Source organism: Diceros bicornis, chromosome 9 (assembly GCF_020826845.1).
Source record: "Diceros bicornis minor isolate mBicDic1 chromosome 9, mDicBic1.mat.cur, whole genome shotgun sequence".
NCBI classification, from domain to species: domain Eukaryota; kingdom Metazoa; phylum Chordata; class Mammalia; order Perissodactyla; family Rhinocerotidae; genus Diceros; species Diceros bicornis.
The window spans coordinates 21,522,509-21,539,343 of record NC_080748.1 but is presented as its reverse complement, the minus strand read 5'-3'; the positions used below and the strand labels follow the sequence as shown (position 1 = coordinate 21,539,343).

The 16,835-nt window shown below is 39.3% G+C and overlaps 2 protein-coding genes and 1 pseudogene across 2 annotated transcripts in view; 1 reads left to right on the top strand and 2 right to left on the bottom strand.

Annotated features, from left to right (window-relative positions):
• LOC131410377 (phosphatidylinositol 3,4,5-trisphosphate 3-phosphatase TPTE2-like) overlaps nucleotides 1–1,480 on the bottom strand; it is a 25,232-nt gene extending 23,752 nt beyond the window's left edge. The window contains exon 1 of the mRNA XM_058548567.1: nucleotides 1,439–1,480. Coding sequence (XP_058404550.1) covers nucleotides 1,439–1,480 — 42 coding nt within the window. The remainder of the gene's footprint in view (nucleotides 1–1,438) is intronic.
• The window catches only part of LOC131409904 (serine/threonine-protein phosphatase 4 regulatory subunit 2-like), a 157,566-nt pseudogene that overhangs the window by 47,072 nt on the left and 93,659 nt on the right, over nucleotides 1–16,835 (top strand).
• Nucleotides 1,765–16,809, bottom strand: LOC131410376 (FRAS1-related extracellular matrix protein 2-like). The gene is made up of 8 exons (XM_058548566.1): nucleotides 16,755–16,809; nucleotides 15,811–15,975; nucleotides 14,863–15,045; nucleotides 9,936–10,066; nucleotides 7,705–7,863; nucleotides 6,102–6,405; nucleotides 3,760–3,891; nucleotides 1,765–2,622 (listed from the first exon to the last, which is right to left on the bottom strand). Exons 1-8 carry the CDS (start codon nucleotides 16,807–16,809, stop codon nucleotides 2,270–2,272), a joined length of 1,482 nt encoding a protein of 493 aa, XP_058404549.1. The 3' UTR covers nucleotides 1,765–2,269.

The window sequence follows — 16,835 nt, the reverse complement described above, 5'->3', positions numbered from 1 at the left end:
GAGCCCACTTGGTTCGGCAACAGAACCATTGGCAGCTCAACTACAGAAGCAGAGCAATAACTTTTCTAGCTAGGAGTGGTAATGGGAAGAGAAGAATAATGAACGTAAATAATTAAATAGAGGAAGAGTGATTTTAAAAAACACAGCAAAGTATAATCAGTTTAGCTGAGTGTTTTATGGTAAGGTTTGGCCGGAGAGATGAACACATTAGAGGCAAGATTTGCATTCAAAATGCACTTGGTACATTGGAGAAGTGGGCAGATATAATAGAACAAGGCTTAAGCAGGATAAGCGCAGAGTTTTCACTAGAGAAAGCTCTCTGGGTTGCATATCTAAAAGACAGAAAAGTGCTGCCATTTTGTGGAGAAGATAGAAAACGTTCTTGAGCATGAAAAGAGGCTATAGACTAAGCGAGATCCACAGAGAAGCTCCAGGTAAGAAGTGATTTTTAACAAGGAAGAACTAGAACTACAATATAATCCTATTACTATATCCAATTTGTGCGTGTGTGTGTGTGAGGAAGATTAGCCCTGAGCTAACATCCGTCGCCAATCCTCCTCTTTTTGCTGAGGAAGATTGGCCCTGGGCTAACATCAGTGCCCATCTTCCTCTACTTTATATGGGACGCCACCACAGCATGGCTTGACAAGCGGTGCGTTGGTGCGCGCCCGGGATCCGAACCTGCAAACCCTCCAGCTGCTGAAGCAGAGTGCATGCACTTAACTGCTACGCCACTGGGCAGGCCCCACTATATCCAATTTTGTTTATGCCAATAGATCCTGTGACTTAAGCAAGATCCTGAGAGAAAAGCAAATGGAAAGAAAACAGGAATGATTTAATAATGGATTGAAAATAAGCTCTTTGAGGAAGAGCTAAGGGAACCAGAGATATTTGACCTATAAAGGAAAAAGGCTGAAGTAGATTTGTTAACATGAGTCCTTATTTTTATTCTGGGGATAGGGTTTTTTTTTTCTTTTGTGTTTCTTTCAGGTGGCAAAGATAGGTTGGGGAAGAGGGATCTGAAGAGGTAACACTTCTGAGGGCTTAAGTGACTTGCCTAAGGACACATAGCTAGAAAACATCAGAGTGACATTTAGGTCTGCATTTGCTTGATTCCAATATCCAGGCTCTTTCCACTGTTCCACACTGTCTTCCCATTGGTGTTTTTATTTGGGATTTTTACTAATCCACGCAAGTTTCTGAATATTTTGCTGCTTTCAGAGGAGGTGGTTAAGATAATGTCTCACTACCTTGGAGTCCAACAGTTCCCAGATATAATATAACTGCCCATTTAACATAACACCACCTCAACTTGTCAAGTTTCACACTTGGCTGTAGGATTAAACTGATAGTGAGTTATCATCTACTTTTCTCTTGCTACCACTTGTTTTATATTTTAACACCACAGGAATATAGCACAGAAAAAAACCAGCCTCACCTTTGCCAAATCTTGAAAGACATGATCTATTCTGGGTACCATTCAACACTTTAATGTATAAGCCTATTTACATAAACTCTTTTGTTCAGTCCTGTAGGACAGAGCATAGCTTTTAGTTCAAATACTCACTAAATTCTCAACTACACCCTACATATTTTAGATTCTCTATAATAACTGCTAGTGGAGACCTTGCTTCTTTATCATTTTAACAACAACTTTGTTGATGATGGTGGTGGGGAGGATTGTGTGTGTGTGTGTGTGTGTGCGCGCGCGCGCGCGCTCACATGCGTGTAGTATGAAGAGGAGTCAATAATTGTAGAGTAGAAATAACAATAAGCTTTTAAGGAAAACACTTTAGACCATGTTAGTGATGAAGAAATGAAAGAGAGGGAGGAAAAGGGGAGAAAACTAGAAAGAAAAGAGAGGAGAAATGAGGATAGAAGGAGAAAAATAGAAGGTAGAGGAAGAAGAAAGATAGTAAGGAGGGAGAAAAACTAGACTGACCCTGAGGATTGTAAATCCTCATTTTAGATGGTTTATGAGATATCACAGGCATCTATATACATAAGAAATGATAATGTATACTTTCAAGAGTAATTGGTGTTTCGATTTTTATAATATCAGAATAGATTTGGAGCATTGCTAAAAAATACATATGCTTTTGACACATTGTTCCAGAAATAGACATGGATTTTTCACACCAGTCATGCCAATTTTCTAGTCCCTCTTGTACCTAATGACCTATATCACCAAGATGGAAGACTGGAGTTGAGATTTAGTCCACATCTATGTAACTGAACAAAACCAACTAGTTTATCCAGTGACCAAAGTTCAGATGTTAAAAATCCATACCTGCCCATCTGTTCCAATGGTGCCTCCACAGTCAGTAAGAAGTTCCGACATGTCATAGCAGCTAACAAACTCCCATAAGCAGGCCTCTAAGTTCAGGTTTCGGTAGAAGCGTAAGGTATTGGAACCTCTGATAGATGAGCTGTACTGGTAAGGATACATCTCTCCAACTATTTCTGGATTTTTTGTAGCATCAGTCAAGAAACCGTGGTGGGTCTTCACTTCAGTATAATCCAGGAGGTTGGAGCACTTGTGGTTTCCAACCCTCGTGCCATCGGGCCTGAGGGTGAGCTCAAAGTTGGAAAGCTCTTTGGTGGAGATCACAGGGAGCATGCCTACAAGGAATTGTCATCATTGTTACCATTCTCACCAACAGCAAAGGGCTTAGAACACTTCATAATTTCCTTATCTCTTGAGAAGACAAGTCTTATAAAATACTGCAGAGGAGTGATTATTAAAGTGGTGTCCTAGGACCCCTGGGGGTCCCAGGAATTTTCCTGTGACATGAAAGCTATTTTCATAATGATACTAAGACATTATTTGACTTTTCCACTCTGATTCTGTCACTGTTATAGGTCTGTTTTTCCCTCCTCAGCCCTTTGCACCCCTGAGTCACATGTCCAATGTGAGCCTAGAGATGGTGTAGTCAAATGTGGGACCAACATTATGCTGTAAAGTAAACAGGCACATATTCCTGTCTACCTACCGTCCCACTCAACACAAATTTGGGTTTGTAATAAGCAGACAATGCAGAATTGTGTCCTTTTTCTGAGAGAGGTAGATTCTACCTTGTAGTTGCTAATGCTGCCTAATATTTCCTTTTCCTTACCTACTTAAAATATAACTAACATACCAAATAGTAAAATTAATATTAACAATTTACTTCAGTATAAAATGAATTGAGTCAAATACAACTTGAAAATGTCTCCTGAACATGAGGAAATATTCATAAAGTGTGGGTAAAGTTACTGACTCTCAAATTGTGGCCACACTTCCCTGTCCAGAGAAAAGGAACACAAACATAATACTGTTAGTTGCATTTTTTATTTTATTTTAATGCCTAGGAAATGTCTTAGTTATTGCAATAAATATTGGGAGGGATCTATAAAACTCCAGCTATGAAATATCAAATACATGTTGAAAGTGAGCGTTGAGATACCAAAATGCTTTACAGTAAGTCTAAGTTCAAGAGTTTTGAAGACATACTTGTGCTATTTCCTAAAAGCTATCATATTAATCCATGTTTTGTTTTATTGTGTTTGGACATGTATTAAATTTATCTAATTTTAGAGAATGCTTAAATTGTCAGACTTCAAAAAACTGGACAGAAAGAAAGCAGAAATACTTGAAAGGAGCAGAAGCAGCAAATTGAGCAGTTATTGTCTGCTTGGTTATTTAGGGTATTCAGTAAAATAACCAGGTAATGTGGAGCCCAAACCACCTCCACAGATTTGCTTACCCAAGTCACCTACCGTCTATGTGTGGCATCGTGACAGTGAGCTTGATAAGGTTTGCGTAGTCTGGGTCCTCGGGGCCCGTGTAGCGCAATTTAGCTGAGAATGGCTCTGCTCCCACTATCCCTGGCACCCGGGGCTGACAAAGACCTCAAGGAGAAATGAACATATTTATGCTAAGAGAAGAGAAAAGACAACACCTAAAGAATATTTTTAAAATAGGCACTATTATTTTTTTTATGTACTTTAAAATTCTCTGTGGACTAAGGCATTGCTAAGAGTAGATATCATAAGGAAGCAGAATAACATAGAGTAAGAAGTAATCACAGCAGACAGTTTAGTGTTTACTTCTTAATAGTTGGGGTATTTTATAAAGTATGAGAAAAAATAGTTATTGTTCAATGTGATTTAATATGTGCTGGACATTCTAGGTTATGATCACATTCACAAAATCATTTTAATATAAAGTGTGAACTGACACAGTAAAAATGATTAAAAGCCAATAGGAAAAAAGTAAGTATAATTTAATTAAGTGAATGGGATGCTTACCCTAGAATAATATACTTACGACTAGTTATAAAATATACATTATTTATAAACAAATAAAACTAAAAGTGCCCTCATTTTTAAAACAAAAAATGTCTCTTTAGAGGGGCTGGCCTGGTGGCATAGCGGTTAAGTTCGTCCGCTCTGCTTCTGGCAGCCCGGGGTTCACAGGTTCGGATCCCGGGGGCGGACCTACGCACCACTCATCAGGCCACGCTGTAGCAGGTGTCCCACATAAAGTAGAGGAAGATGGGCACAACTGTTAGCCCAGGCCAATCTTCCTCAGCAAAAAGAGGAGAATTGGCAACAGGTGTTAGCTCAGGGCTAATCTTCCTCACACACACACACACAAATGTCTCCTTAGAACCAGGGAGCAAAATGTGTAGTTTTCTCTATATATGTAATTTCTTACAGTATTATAATTTATAATATACTGATAATAAAACATATTGTTGCTGATATACACATACGCATACTGATATACATACTGATATATATCATTTTCTCTCTCTCTCTCTCTCTCAGTGATCTTTAAGAATTTTGACATGAAAATCTTCCTCCAATGTTTGCTTTAAGAGAATTTTGATGTTTCCATTTTAATATCATTTAGGGGACCAAGATGCTAGATTATAACTTCAAGAGAACTAGGGAACATATATTTTCTATTTGTACGAAACAGAGGAAATAGACAGGTATTTATTAGCATAGCAATAAAATCAGAGGCAGTCCTTAGCATCTGATCTGTGTGTTTTATTAATAGGGGAACTCATTTTAAGGCATTGTTTATTTATTTATTTTTTGGCACTAACACAATAGTTTGTTTTTAAGGCAAACTTAAAAACCATATATTTTAATCCTAATAAAAGAACATGTTTCCTATACATGATATCAATAAATATTGATCCTGAGTATATAATGGTGGGAGGTGGTACATATAACTCTTCTTTCTGTGACAAAGAAACTTCTAAAATTTTGTATGAAAATGGAAGTTTTAGAAATAGAATCTTATAAATAGACTGTTATATTAAAAATCTAATTTAAAAATTCTTCTTCAGAGTGAAGGATTTGTTATAAAGTGGATTTCCTGTCTTTTCAGTGTTGTCTCCAGCTACATCCTATTCTCCACCCACAACGTGTCTGGGCTCCAGCCTGGAACATCCCCCGTAATAACAAGGTATGGGCACTGGTACATACTTCTGCACCTGGACTGTCCTTCTCCTCCTGCCCCCAGCAAACTTCTACTCATCCAACAACCAGCTTGGAGTGCCTTGGCATCACGTATGTCGTTGCATACCATCCTGCTTCACCTCCTGATCCTTCCTCCTCTCTCTCTCACATGCTTCCCCACTTCTCTGCTTGTCGTTCCCAGAATATTCCAAGTTCTAGCATGCTTCTGTGAGTCATTGCTCATGCTTTTTTTCTCTGCTGTTTTCAAGATGCAGCTAAGCATCTCCTCTTTGATGAAACCTTTCCTGACCCACTCAGGGTAGAACTAATGACTCCTACTTTTGCATTTTGAGCCTTGTACAGACCTAAAATTTGTCTGTGTCCTCAATTTGAGTATAAACTCCTTGAGGACAGGAATCTCGCCTTATTTTTCTTATTGCCAGCATAAAGTATGGCATATAATAATAAGTGATCAAAAAATGAAATGAATTAATATTTGTTTTCTAAAGAATATTTTCATAAAAATGGATTTTATAGGGTATTAAGGAATATGTGAGGGCACTTGGAAGAATTAATAACCAGAGTTAGAGATTTATAATATTCCACGGTATTCCAGTGGTCTTCATGTGGGAATGGCAATGCATTACCTTCTTCTTTGCCAATGGTTACAATAGGACTCATCAGCTCCAGGCCCTCATTGCCATTGGCATTCACGGCACGAGCCACACACTGCACCCTGGAGCCAGGCTGAAAGTATATGGAGTCTAAAGTGATCATCTTGGATGACGTAAAAAAGGTGTCAAAGTCCACTTCTCTCATGGGGCTGGTCACACCATCAGGGCCAGCGGGTGCACTAATCAGCCATCGGTACCGCGTCGATGTGTCATTGATGTTCTCACTTGCACAAATAGAGCCTGTTTTGTCATAGTCTGAATATTTAGGGTTGCAAGCCTATGGAAAACAAACAACTATGTTAGGGCCACGGTACAGAACTATGTGGAAATGATTCCTCTCAAGGTCTCACAGTGTTTTCACTGCTGCGTTTTCCATTTCCAGATGCTAGTCCTGCAACTTTCAAATTCCTATTCTAGCCATAATAGCTTTTATGAACTCTAATCTTCCATTTCAAACAGCTTATTGGACATGTCCACCTCTACCTTGATACGTGTAAAATTATTATTCATTTTATCATCTCTCAAATCCTCAGAGTTGCCAAATCATCTTTTTTCTTTCCCCCTCCCTTCCTTCCTCTCTCTCTCCCTCCCTCCTCTCTCTCATCTTGCCCCCACATCCAGTGGGTCAGTGAACTTGGTCGATTCTTTTGCAATACTTCTTAAGTTGCTCCCTTCTCATTCCCAGGGACCACCTCCCCATCTAATTCAGAGCCTTTCTAGTCCAGTGACACACCTGCCCTGGTAACACTCCAAAATATACTTTCTTCTCATGCCATTCTTCTGTGCAAGAACTCCCTGCTACCCAACAAATGAAGCCCACTTTCCTTAATATAACATTTAAAGACCTCTACAACTTGGCAGCAAATTATGATGTCTGCCTTGTGAATTCAATAAACGTTTATGTGTAGCTACTGTATGTAGGTCATTATACCAGGGCTGTTGTTATGTAAAAATAAATATGACCCAGTGTTTTCTCACAAGGAGCTTATAATTTAGAGTCAAGAGAAGGCAAGTAAAAAAGTGATGATAACATGTCATTTTTTATGCTATTCCTCTAGATGTAGTTTGTGTTGCAATCACTTCTTCCTGGAATGACCTTCCCTTATCTGACTCTTATCTGAAACTACTGAAATTCCCCCAACTATCCCAAGCCTTCCTTCACACATGGAGCTGCAGCCCTAGCTAGTCTGTATCATTCTCATAATAATAATGATCACATCTTGCCCTATAGTACAGTAACTGATTCCTGTATATTTTTCTCTTCCTTATTTTTAAATTCCTTGAGTTCAGAGTTCAACACTTATTTATTTTTCCATCAGTGACAGACCCTGAGGTAACACAAGATAACACACTATGTACACATCAGTTAATAAACCTCTAGTGGATAAAGGAAGAAAAATGGGAGCTTTAATTGATTAATGTTATATTTTCCCTTCTAAAGTTCAAAGCTTCAAACTTGTAGTATTTTCCCACTTTTATTTCTGCATGACAAAGCCAATACTATATTGGTTAATGTTTATAATTATTTTAAATAATTATTTTACAAGTTTCTCAATTTTGTCAATTTCCTACTCACTGTGATACAGACGACAGGATAGCCAGACACAGGTCCAGCACTCTCTTTAGCTCTGGAAGTGTCATCATACATCAGTAAGGACACAATTTGAGGGACAGAAGGAGAAGTGACATCTGCCATGCTGTTCATTTCTTCTATATACACAATGGCTTTGGTCATCTAGAAGAAAAAGATAATTATCTGTAGTTACTGAAATAATTGACTCTTGGTGCATCTATTGTACAGGATAATACCCATGATGCGCGGCAAGTCCTTGGCTTCATTATGATGAAAACTGTCACATGCAGAGCCCCTGCAGAGTGACAGGCCCTATGCAGCTTGTTCCATGTAACCCTGACACCTTGGCCATATCTTATGGTACAGGGGAGGGTACCTGAGCCCAGGGCTTGCTGCGTTGGCCAGTGGTCCACAAGGTATTTGGGCTCTAATTTTTTGCTCCAAAGTGATGATAGTAGCTAAATCTGTCTGGGCATTGTGAAGTGGAAGATCCACGAAAAAGTCAATTAGTTGATAGTGGGAGGAAAGGTGAAAGACACCCCAAGAGAAGGCAGATCCTAGACGTCACATGATAGCACGGGCCATGTGGAAGTGGATGCTAGAGAAAAGCAAAGCTTTAATGAGCAGAGACCAGAAGCAGAGCCTGAAGCACAGGCAGAGGGAGAAGTTGAGCCACAGACAGAGGAGGAATCTATGAACATCCACTGCTGGGATGGTGACAGGAACACCTCGATGATAACTTTTCCTTAGCTCCTGAATAACCTTCCAATATCTGGCTATAAATCACAATTTCCAAATCTATATTTACATGTGTATTCTCTTTTTGTTCAGATATAAGCAATCTTTCTTGGTTACATGTAAAAAACCCTTTTATATTAATTTTAATATTTTTCTCTCTTTTTTTATTGTGGTAACATTAGTTTTTAACATTATATAAATTTCAGGTGTACATCATTATATTTCGACTTCTGTACAGACTACGCCGTGTTCACCACCAAAAGTCTAGCTGCCATCCATCACTGTCCACATGTCCCCCTTTACCTCTTTTGCCCTCCCCCCAACCCCCTTCCCCTCTGGTAACTACCAATCTGTACACGTGTATTTTTTGGTGGGGGAGCTGAGGAAAATTAGCCCTGAGCTCACATCTGTGCCAATCTTCCTCTACTTCATACGTGGGTCACCGCCACAGCATGGCTGACAAGTGGTGTAGATCTGCACTCGGGATCTGAACCTGCAAACCCCGGCTACCAAAGTGGAATGTGCCGAAATTAACCACTATGCCAGGGGGTTGGCCCCAATCTTCCACTTTTTTGCTTGAGGAAGATTAGCCCTGAGGTAACATCTGTGCCAATCCTCCTCTATTTTGTATATGTGTCGCCGCCATAGCATGGCTGATAAGTGGAGTAGGTCCACACCTGGGAGCTGAACCCGTGAACCTGGGCCGCGGAAGCAGAGCATGTGGAAATTTAACCACTTGGCCACGGGGCCAGCCCCAGCTGCCGTACATGTGTATTCTTAAAAGAAGCTTTTATCACTTGAGGTGATCTGAGTGAATCTCTGTTCCTTTCACTCAAAAGAGTTTAATGCAATGCTACATAAAAATAACAATAAAAGACTCATTTTTTATGTGATTAAAACTTTAGTTTTATAAATTACTTTAGGTTTAAAGGTCAAAATTCTGTGAAAATTATGTTTACCTTAAAGAAAATCTGGTTGATGATACAATATAAATAAACACGGAAAAAAAATGTTAGGACAGGAACATTTTGATCACTGAGGCTCTGGACATCAATTTAATAAAGCTAGAATGAACAAGTAGGAATTTTGAGGGTTAGCAAACTACCTTTGTGAGTTAAAATGTGTGTTTTAATGAGTTGTAGCACTGAATTAATCATCTCATCTTTGTGCTGAGATGAGACTTTCTTTCTGGAGGTTAATCCCAAATTCAAGTATTACTGACTGAAATGGGGAGGGTAAGTGGGCTGATGTGGGGCTCAGTGACTCTAGTCTTTGAGTTTCTACAAACGTGATTTTTCAAAGAAAGAAACAGAAATTTCTTGATTACGATCTAATAGGAACAAAATTTATTTAGGAGGTGAAAAGAGATTATGCGCATCTCCTTTATAAAGGCTTATACAAAGTCCCATTCCCTTATTGTATACTATATGATGCTTACATGCATTTTCCCTAATAATATGCTGGCCATGAATTTATATCCACATTTTATTGCTTACCTGTGTCTCTGCTATCATATTTTCATCGGGTTTTAGGTGAACAGTGAAGGACTCTCTCATCTCTCTTATCCCATCAAACATTACTTCAGTTTCAACAACGTGCTGGGTTTCTCCCTCCTTAAATTCAATTTCTACAAATGCAAAATCACAGATTTAAATCTTTTATGTATGAACATGAGAAGTTTTTGTCAAGCTTTCTTGACAATGGCTCACAGTGAGAAGTACATCTTACATTGTGGCCCAGTGTATTTGTGTGTGTGTGTGCGAATAAAATGGAATAAAAAGTTTAAAAACATCACTTATGCTTACTATATTCATTGCACTCTGATATTTTCTATTCTATTCCATTTTATCCAGAAGAAAATTCGAATCATAAGCTACTAAATTGAGTTATTGACCCACAGTTTGAAAAAATGCTGAGGTATGCAATGGAAAATCAGCAGGTCTAATGTTAGGACATAACCAGTCGAAATCGCCTCTCATTTCCCAGAATTTCTAAACCAACAGGACACAAGTCAAACAAATATGATCACAGGTATTATTGAGTGTGAATAGCATTTACATTATGTATGTATCTAGAAAAGCTGGATATAAAATTGAGACTTTTAATATCATATCAAACTATATTTTAAAAAGACTTCTTTTTGCTGTTGATGTAAATCTTGGAAACTCTTTTTTAGATCAATGTTAATGGTATTTTTCTCTTACCCCTATCCGTCCTCACAAAAAGAATGCTTCATTGTCACGAAAATCAAATGCAATTATGAGAATCCTTTTCTTAATGAAACCGGCAAAGAGTTAGCCATTGATAATTAAACAGCTAGTAACTATGGGGGATCAGAATTGGCCCCACCCCCACTAACTAACCAAAGGAGTATGGGATGGGAGGCCTGCCCCCAGAACAGACCATCACCACAGACATCTCTGGTGACTGGGTGGGTCCCTGCTAAGCCCATTCTTAGTTCTGGTTGCCCTTTATAAAAGACATTTACATTTGTAAAGAAAATCTCCATTTGTAAAGGTATCTTCTTCCCTGTACCAGGAGGAAGGAGGGGGATGGCCTTACCTAGAAACTTATCAGAACGGAAGATGAGGACTTAAATCTGCATGATAAACTTACGCATTGTTAACTGTGCTGTTTAGGTAATATGCTATCTGACTCCCACTAGGTTCCTACAGGTAACGTCACCCTGGAGTCGGGGTCACCATGGTAATGGGGGTTTGAGCTATTTTTTCAGGAACTGAACCCCTTGTCCACTTCAGGCCGGTTTGAGACCACCAACCCATCAACTGGGACTTTTTGATGGTAAGAGGTTGGAACTCCACCCTCAGGGCATGCTAATGCCGCCATTCTGTGAACATGTGTCCTACAAAGAGGCATGAAGCCTGACTACGCTTGTGCAGATCATCAATTACCTCATCTCTCCTCACCTCCAATCATTTCAGACCAGCTTGCCCCCTTCCCCATAAATACCCGAGTCCCTATCTTCGGGGAGGCGGATTTGAGACTTGTTCTCCCGTTTTCCTCACTTGGCTGCCTTGTGATTAAACCCTCTCTCTCTGCAATCTCGTCCGTCATCTCCGTAATTGGCTTTCTGGGCGTTGGGCAAAAACGGACCTGGTGCGGTAACATTAACCATTTCAAAATTATTAAAACATTAAGAATTAATTGATTTTCTTGAACTCATGAGTAAGCAGCTGACCATACTGTGAAACTTGGATAGACTATTTTGCTGGTTTTACCATACCTTTTGAGAAACTGGCTCAGAAGAGAAATAAAGAACATAATGCATAATCATTCCAATTAGAGAAGATAACAGATGCTGCTTTCTGACATAACTGCAGTTCCATCATTATAATTCTAAATTATAAATCCTTTAAAATGTGGCAGAACAAAATGTGTCTCCAACGTATTTTTCTTTTCCTACTTCTATTTTTTTTGTCAATTATGGAAAAGTAAGCCAGATTCATCTTTAAAATTAGCTCTGTTTCTAGATACAGCCATTATCCACATCAGCCTTAGCATGTTCTATAGTCTGAGATTTCTCATACCCTAAGAGATCTTATGGTTCTTGTTCCAGAGGATGAAAGTAGCCAATCATCTGGCCCACCAATTTGTTTGGTAGCACCTGTGGGATGTTGTATTAATTAGTTTCTAACACTTAAAAATCTGGAGATTTCATAGGCAGATGCAGATCTTTTTTCAGTTCTTTTGCATTTTTCTGCCTAGCAACAGTCAGCTGGCTAAGAGAGGACAGGCATTTCCCAGCAGCGAATGGACTTTCCAGTTCAATACCATCCCTGTCACTCCATTTTCCCCTCAAACCTCCTTGGTTCCTCATTTTCATTGCTTGTCTTAGCCCTGTAAGCATTCAAGTTTTGTAACTCTCTGAATTATACAAACCCAATTTCCAAGAAGTTAAAAAGTTAAGAATTTATTTTAAATATTTAAATTATTGTTTTCTTAAAGTACAATTGCTAGATGATAGACACTTTTCTCAATCACTGTAGCCTTTATCTGTCATTTTAGACACTTTTAGCACAACACATATTTCAACTTACATTCTATATTTAATTTTTTCTGTTTATTTGTGAAGGACTGACCTCAATTTGGAACACAAAAAGAGAAATTAAGATATGTTTCAGAAAATATTACTAAATTTTTATTATAAATAGCATGTTGACATTTATGGGCTAAAAGAGACAAAGGCTGATTTAATGTTATTTAACTTTTTTCTGACTTCATTTGTCAGTTTACTATATAGGTAGAATTTTGTTTCTGTTTTAGCAAAAAGAATTGTTTTATATTTTAAAAAAACATTTTCTGTTAAAGGTCATATTGTCCATATTTAGAAGGTGTTTCCTTCATGTAAAACCTACTCACTACAGAAAGACTTATTTTAGATTTTATAATTTAGTAGCTAATCAGGGTTTTTTTTTCTTTCCTTTTGGGTTGTATGTGATTTATATAAAATATATCACTGATGCCAGCCCTGATATCAGTTCCCCTACATTAAACCCAGCATATATGGGGTTAAAACCAAAAGTACTCATCCTCTTTTCCTGTTTCTCCAAGTTACAGTCATATGTAAATATCAGGGTTCTTTTTGAAGTCTTTTTTTTTTTTTTTTTGATGAAGATCAGCCCTGAGCTAACATCCATGCCAATCCTCCTCTTTTTGCTGAGGAAGACGGGTCCTGAGCTAACATCTATTGCCAGTCCTCCTCCTTTTTTTCCCTTTTTCTCCCCAAGGCCCCAGTAGATAGTTGTATGTCATAGTTGCACATCCTTCTAGTTGCTGTATGTGGGACGCGGCCTCAGCATGGCCGGACAAGTGGTGGGTCGGTGGGCGCCCGGGATCCAAACCCGGGCTGCCAGTAGCGGAGCGTGCGCACTTAACTGCTAAGCCACGGGACCGGCCCCAAATAGCGGTTTTTTAAACCTTTGTATCCCTGAACTTCACGAGGCAAACAGAAGTTACAAATTGTTAAAAGGCCAGGTGGCCTCACACTGGGCTCACACTGAAGTTTTGGCTAATTACCAGTTCTTGAGGTTTATTAAAGGGAGGCTGATATCCAGAGAATATCAAGAAGCTGAAGCTTCCCAGACCCCAACTCCTTGGCTTCCTGGCACCAGGATCCACCCATCATGGAGGCAGACCATCAAAGACAGTCCCGCCTTTGATTCTCTTATCTCACCATCCTCCTCCCTGCAAACAGCCTCACAAGGCCAAACGCAGGCTGCTGGGAAAGCGCCAACCAGCAAGGCCACAGACTCCCCCTCCCTATAAGCAGCTACATTCCTCGCAACCTTTAAAGCCCCTTGCCTCCCATCTTTCAGGGAGACAGGACGAATTTGAGGGCTCACTCTCGTCTCCCGGCTGACGTCACCGGAAATAAAAACCCTTTCCTCGCCACAAGCCTAACGTTCCAGTTTTTATTTGGCCCCTCTTGTGTGGCGGGTAAAGAACCTGTGTAGGAGTCTGGTAACATTATCATCCTTTACATAGAGAATAATCTGAGGATAACTTTGAAGCTCTTTACCATATATGCAAAAAATACACAAGCTCCTTTGTAGAAGATGCTCTTTTTTCCTATTGTCTCATTAAATTTATTACTTAGTAATAACTATCAGTCACTTTCCAAATTTTGTTCGCAAGTTAGGAGATCAAGAAGAATGCCTGAAGCTCTAAGATCATCAAGAACTCATGATGGCTGGTAGTGAGAGGTAGGAAGCTAGAAACAAAGTGGAAAGTAGAACTCCAAATAATTCATAAACTTAATTTTGAACATCAATTTACGTCTGTTCTGTTGGCAAATAATTCATAGAAACAGAGAGAGAAGAACTGATTTGTTAAGAACTTACTTAAAAGTAAGTGGTAAAATGGTCCAAAAATTTGAAGGAGGCGGCGGATGGATGAAAGCCATCCGTAATGGGCTTCTAAGGCCCAGAGAATTCATTGTCTCTGTGTTTGGTATTTCACCACTCTTTCAGTGCCCTCCATTAACACAAAGTTTTCTAGCTTTAAGTTTTAAATTGTTAGTGTTCTATAAACTATAATAGACTATCATCTCGGCTATCATGCACATTTTCAATGTAACAGAATATGCCAGGAAAGTTATTATTTAATATCTGATTACCATAATGAAGTAAAACCCATTGAAAGTTAAAGTAGTCTCAAAACAGAAGGTCATCTAGTACATCTACTCAAAATTTCCTGACATCCTAACACATATACCTTGTAAGTCAAAAAAGAAAATCTTGGAAATAAATTCCATTGTCTTTGTTTTTCTGAAGGAGATTAATTTGAAGGATTATGTCTATTTTTATCTCAGTTTGATATTTCTCTTCTTTTGTCAAGGGCACCAGCACTAACACACAGTGTGAGCATGACCCATCTGGAGACAGGCCCTGGGAGCCCCCATACCTTCCGACACAGGGTGATAGTCTTCTCCAGAAGTGGCTGAGCCATCCTTGGTGTGGACTCTCACGATGGAAACCTTTGAGGTGTCTCCTTGGCGAATCACGGGAATTTTTCTAACCACCGACTGTCCTGGTTCTCTGGGTTCACTGACGCTAAATTTGGTTTCTCCAAATTTAATAATTGTCTCTACAATTGTAAGAAACGTGGACAAATTAAATTCTAAGGGGAATGCTTTTTCTTCATTTATGTTTCTTTCCATGTGGGAGGAGCTTAATTATATCATACTCCTGGCTTCTCTCTGTCCCCTCACCCAATATTATTTGTGAGTGTGTTAGGAGAAACTGAGCCCAGCTCCTTCCTTGGGAATTAACCAGCCCCCAAAGAGCATGTGCTCTGGGCAGTCTCTATATGCCAACAATTTTATGGGAGTGAGCCACTGAGAGTGGGAGAGGAGGGAGGAAACTGCTGGCTCAGGAATCACTGCACCCAAGGGTGTGTGAGGAGGGCAGAGGAGGTATGAATGTTTGGGATGCAGACTTTAGATATAAACCACATTCTCCAACATCAACGTCCAGTTTTGGGGGTTTTTTTGGTGCAAAAGATTGGCCCTGAGCTAACATCTGTGCTAATCTTCCTCTATTTTTGTATATGGGATGCTGCCACAGCATGGCTTGATGAGTGCCGTGTAGGCCTGCACCGAGGATCTGAACCCGCGAACCCCAGGCTGCTGAGGCAGTGTATGCGAACCCAACCACTACGCCACCGGGCTGGGCCCCAACTTCCAGTTTTGATGGTGTATTTCATTCCCCATTTGACTTAATCTTTTTCCTATTTCTCAATTACTTTAAAACCCTAGTCAGAAAGAGGGGGTTATTTTCTGAGCCACTTAACTTTACCATAGATGGATTTCAGTTCCCAATTTACAGCTGAGCACAAGAAATGACTTCTTACTATCAGCATCATCTCGGATCCTTATCAGAGTTTCATTTTGTTCACCAACTGTAGCCCCAAAGGGAGAGTTGCTTTGTGGAGTGCCGAGAACCAGGCGGAGCTCCTCTACCTCCTCATACAGTACATCCTCCAGCAGCTCAAGGATACAAGGCTTTTCCGTCTCACCTGGAACAATAATAATAACAGCAGGCCAATCATATCCCAGAGGCCAAAAAGGATACAACTGCAATTAGATGTGAGCACCACAAGGGCAAGGATATTGCTTTTTCCCTGCCGTGTTGACATTGCAAAGAATAGTGTCTGGCATGTAATAAGCCTTCAATAAATATTTACTGAATGAATGAGTAAATATTTGAACATATGTAATGACAGGTCTCTATTTATGCAGGGAATTTCTTTAATGTCTGTCTTTAAGTTCTGTCACTCATCTTAGAAAACAAGGGGAAAAAAAGCAAATGCCAGTTTTGTTTACGAATTTCTAGCATCATGATCAGGAAGCAAATTTAGCAAGCTTGTACTGGTTGGTCATTCTTAATTTGACTGCTGTACTAATTTCTAATACAACTATTGGATAAAAGTCATCAAATATTTTAAGACTCTGGATACATGCTAAAATGTGACATCTATTTCCTTCCATTTCTGTCATTTGAACATTATCTCTGAGCATTGTAAAATCTATACATTTGATATGCCCTTTTCCCCTGAATAAGTTTTGAATAAACAATATTGTACATTGCTGGAAACCAATCAACAAGTTGATACAGAAACCAAAAGGACATTCATTCAATCTGTTAGAACCTACCTCACCTTATTATCATCTAGTACACATAAAACCATGTCATAAGCTTGTTTGAAATCAAGAACTTGTATTTCCCTGATATACATTTCTCACCAAAAACTTGGCTTCCTCAAATTTCAAATAAAAATTTCAAGCTCAAACTTACCAGGGAGGAATGTGATGATGGCGATCTCACTATTTGGGCGTTCTTCAAAGTCCATCATCACTTGTGCAGACCCCTGCCGTG

What these genes read in the sequence shown, in the direction of transcription:
- LOC131410376 (XM_058548566.1), bottom strand. Translation starts at nt 16,809, where the DNA reads ATGGACTTTGAAGAACGCCCAAATAGTGAGATCGCCATCATCACATTC. An exon ending in CTATCACCCTGTGTCGGAAG is followed by an intron (nt 10,067 to 14,862) that starts GTATGGGGGCTC and finishes TTGCATTTGTAG; the next exon opens with AAATTGAATTTAAGGAGGGA. An exon ending in ATCCTGTCGTCTGTATCACA is followed by an intron (nt 6,406 to 7,704) that starts GTGAGTAGGAAA and finishes TGTTTTCCATAG; the next exon opens with GCTTGCAACCCTAAATATTC.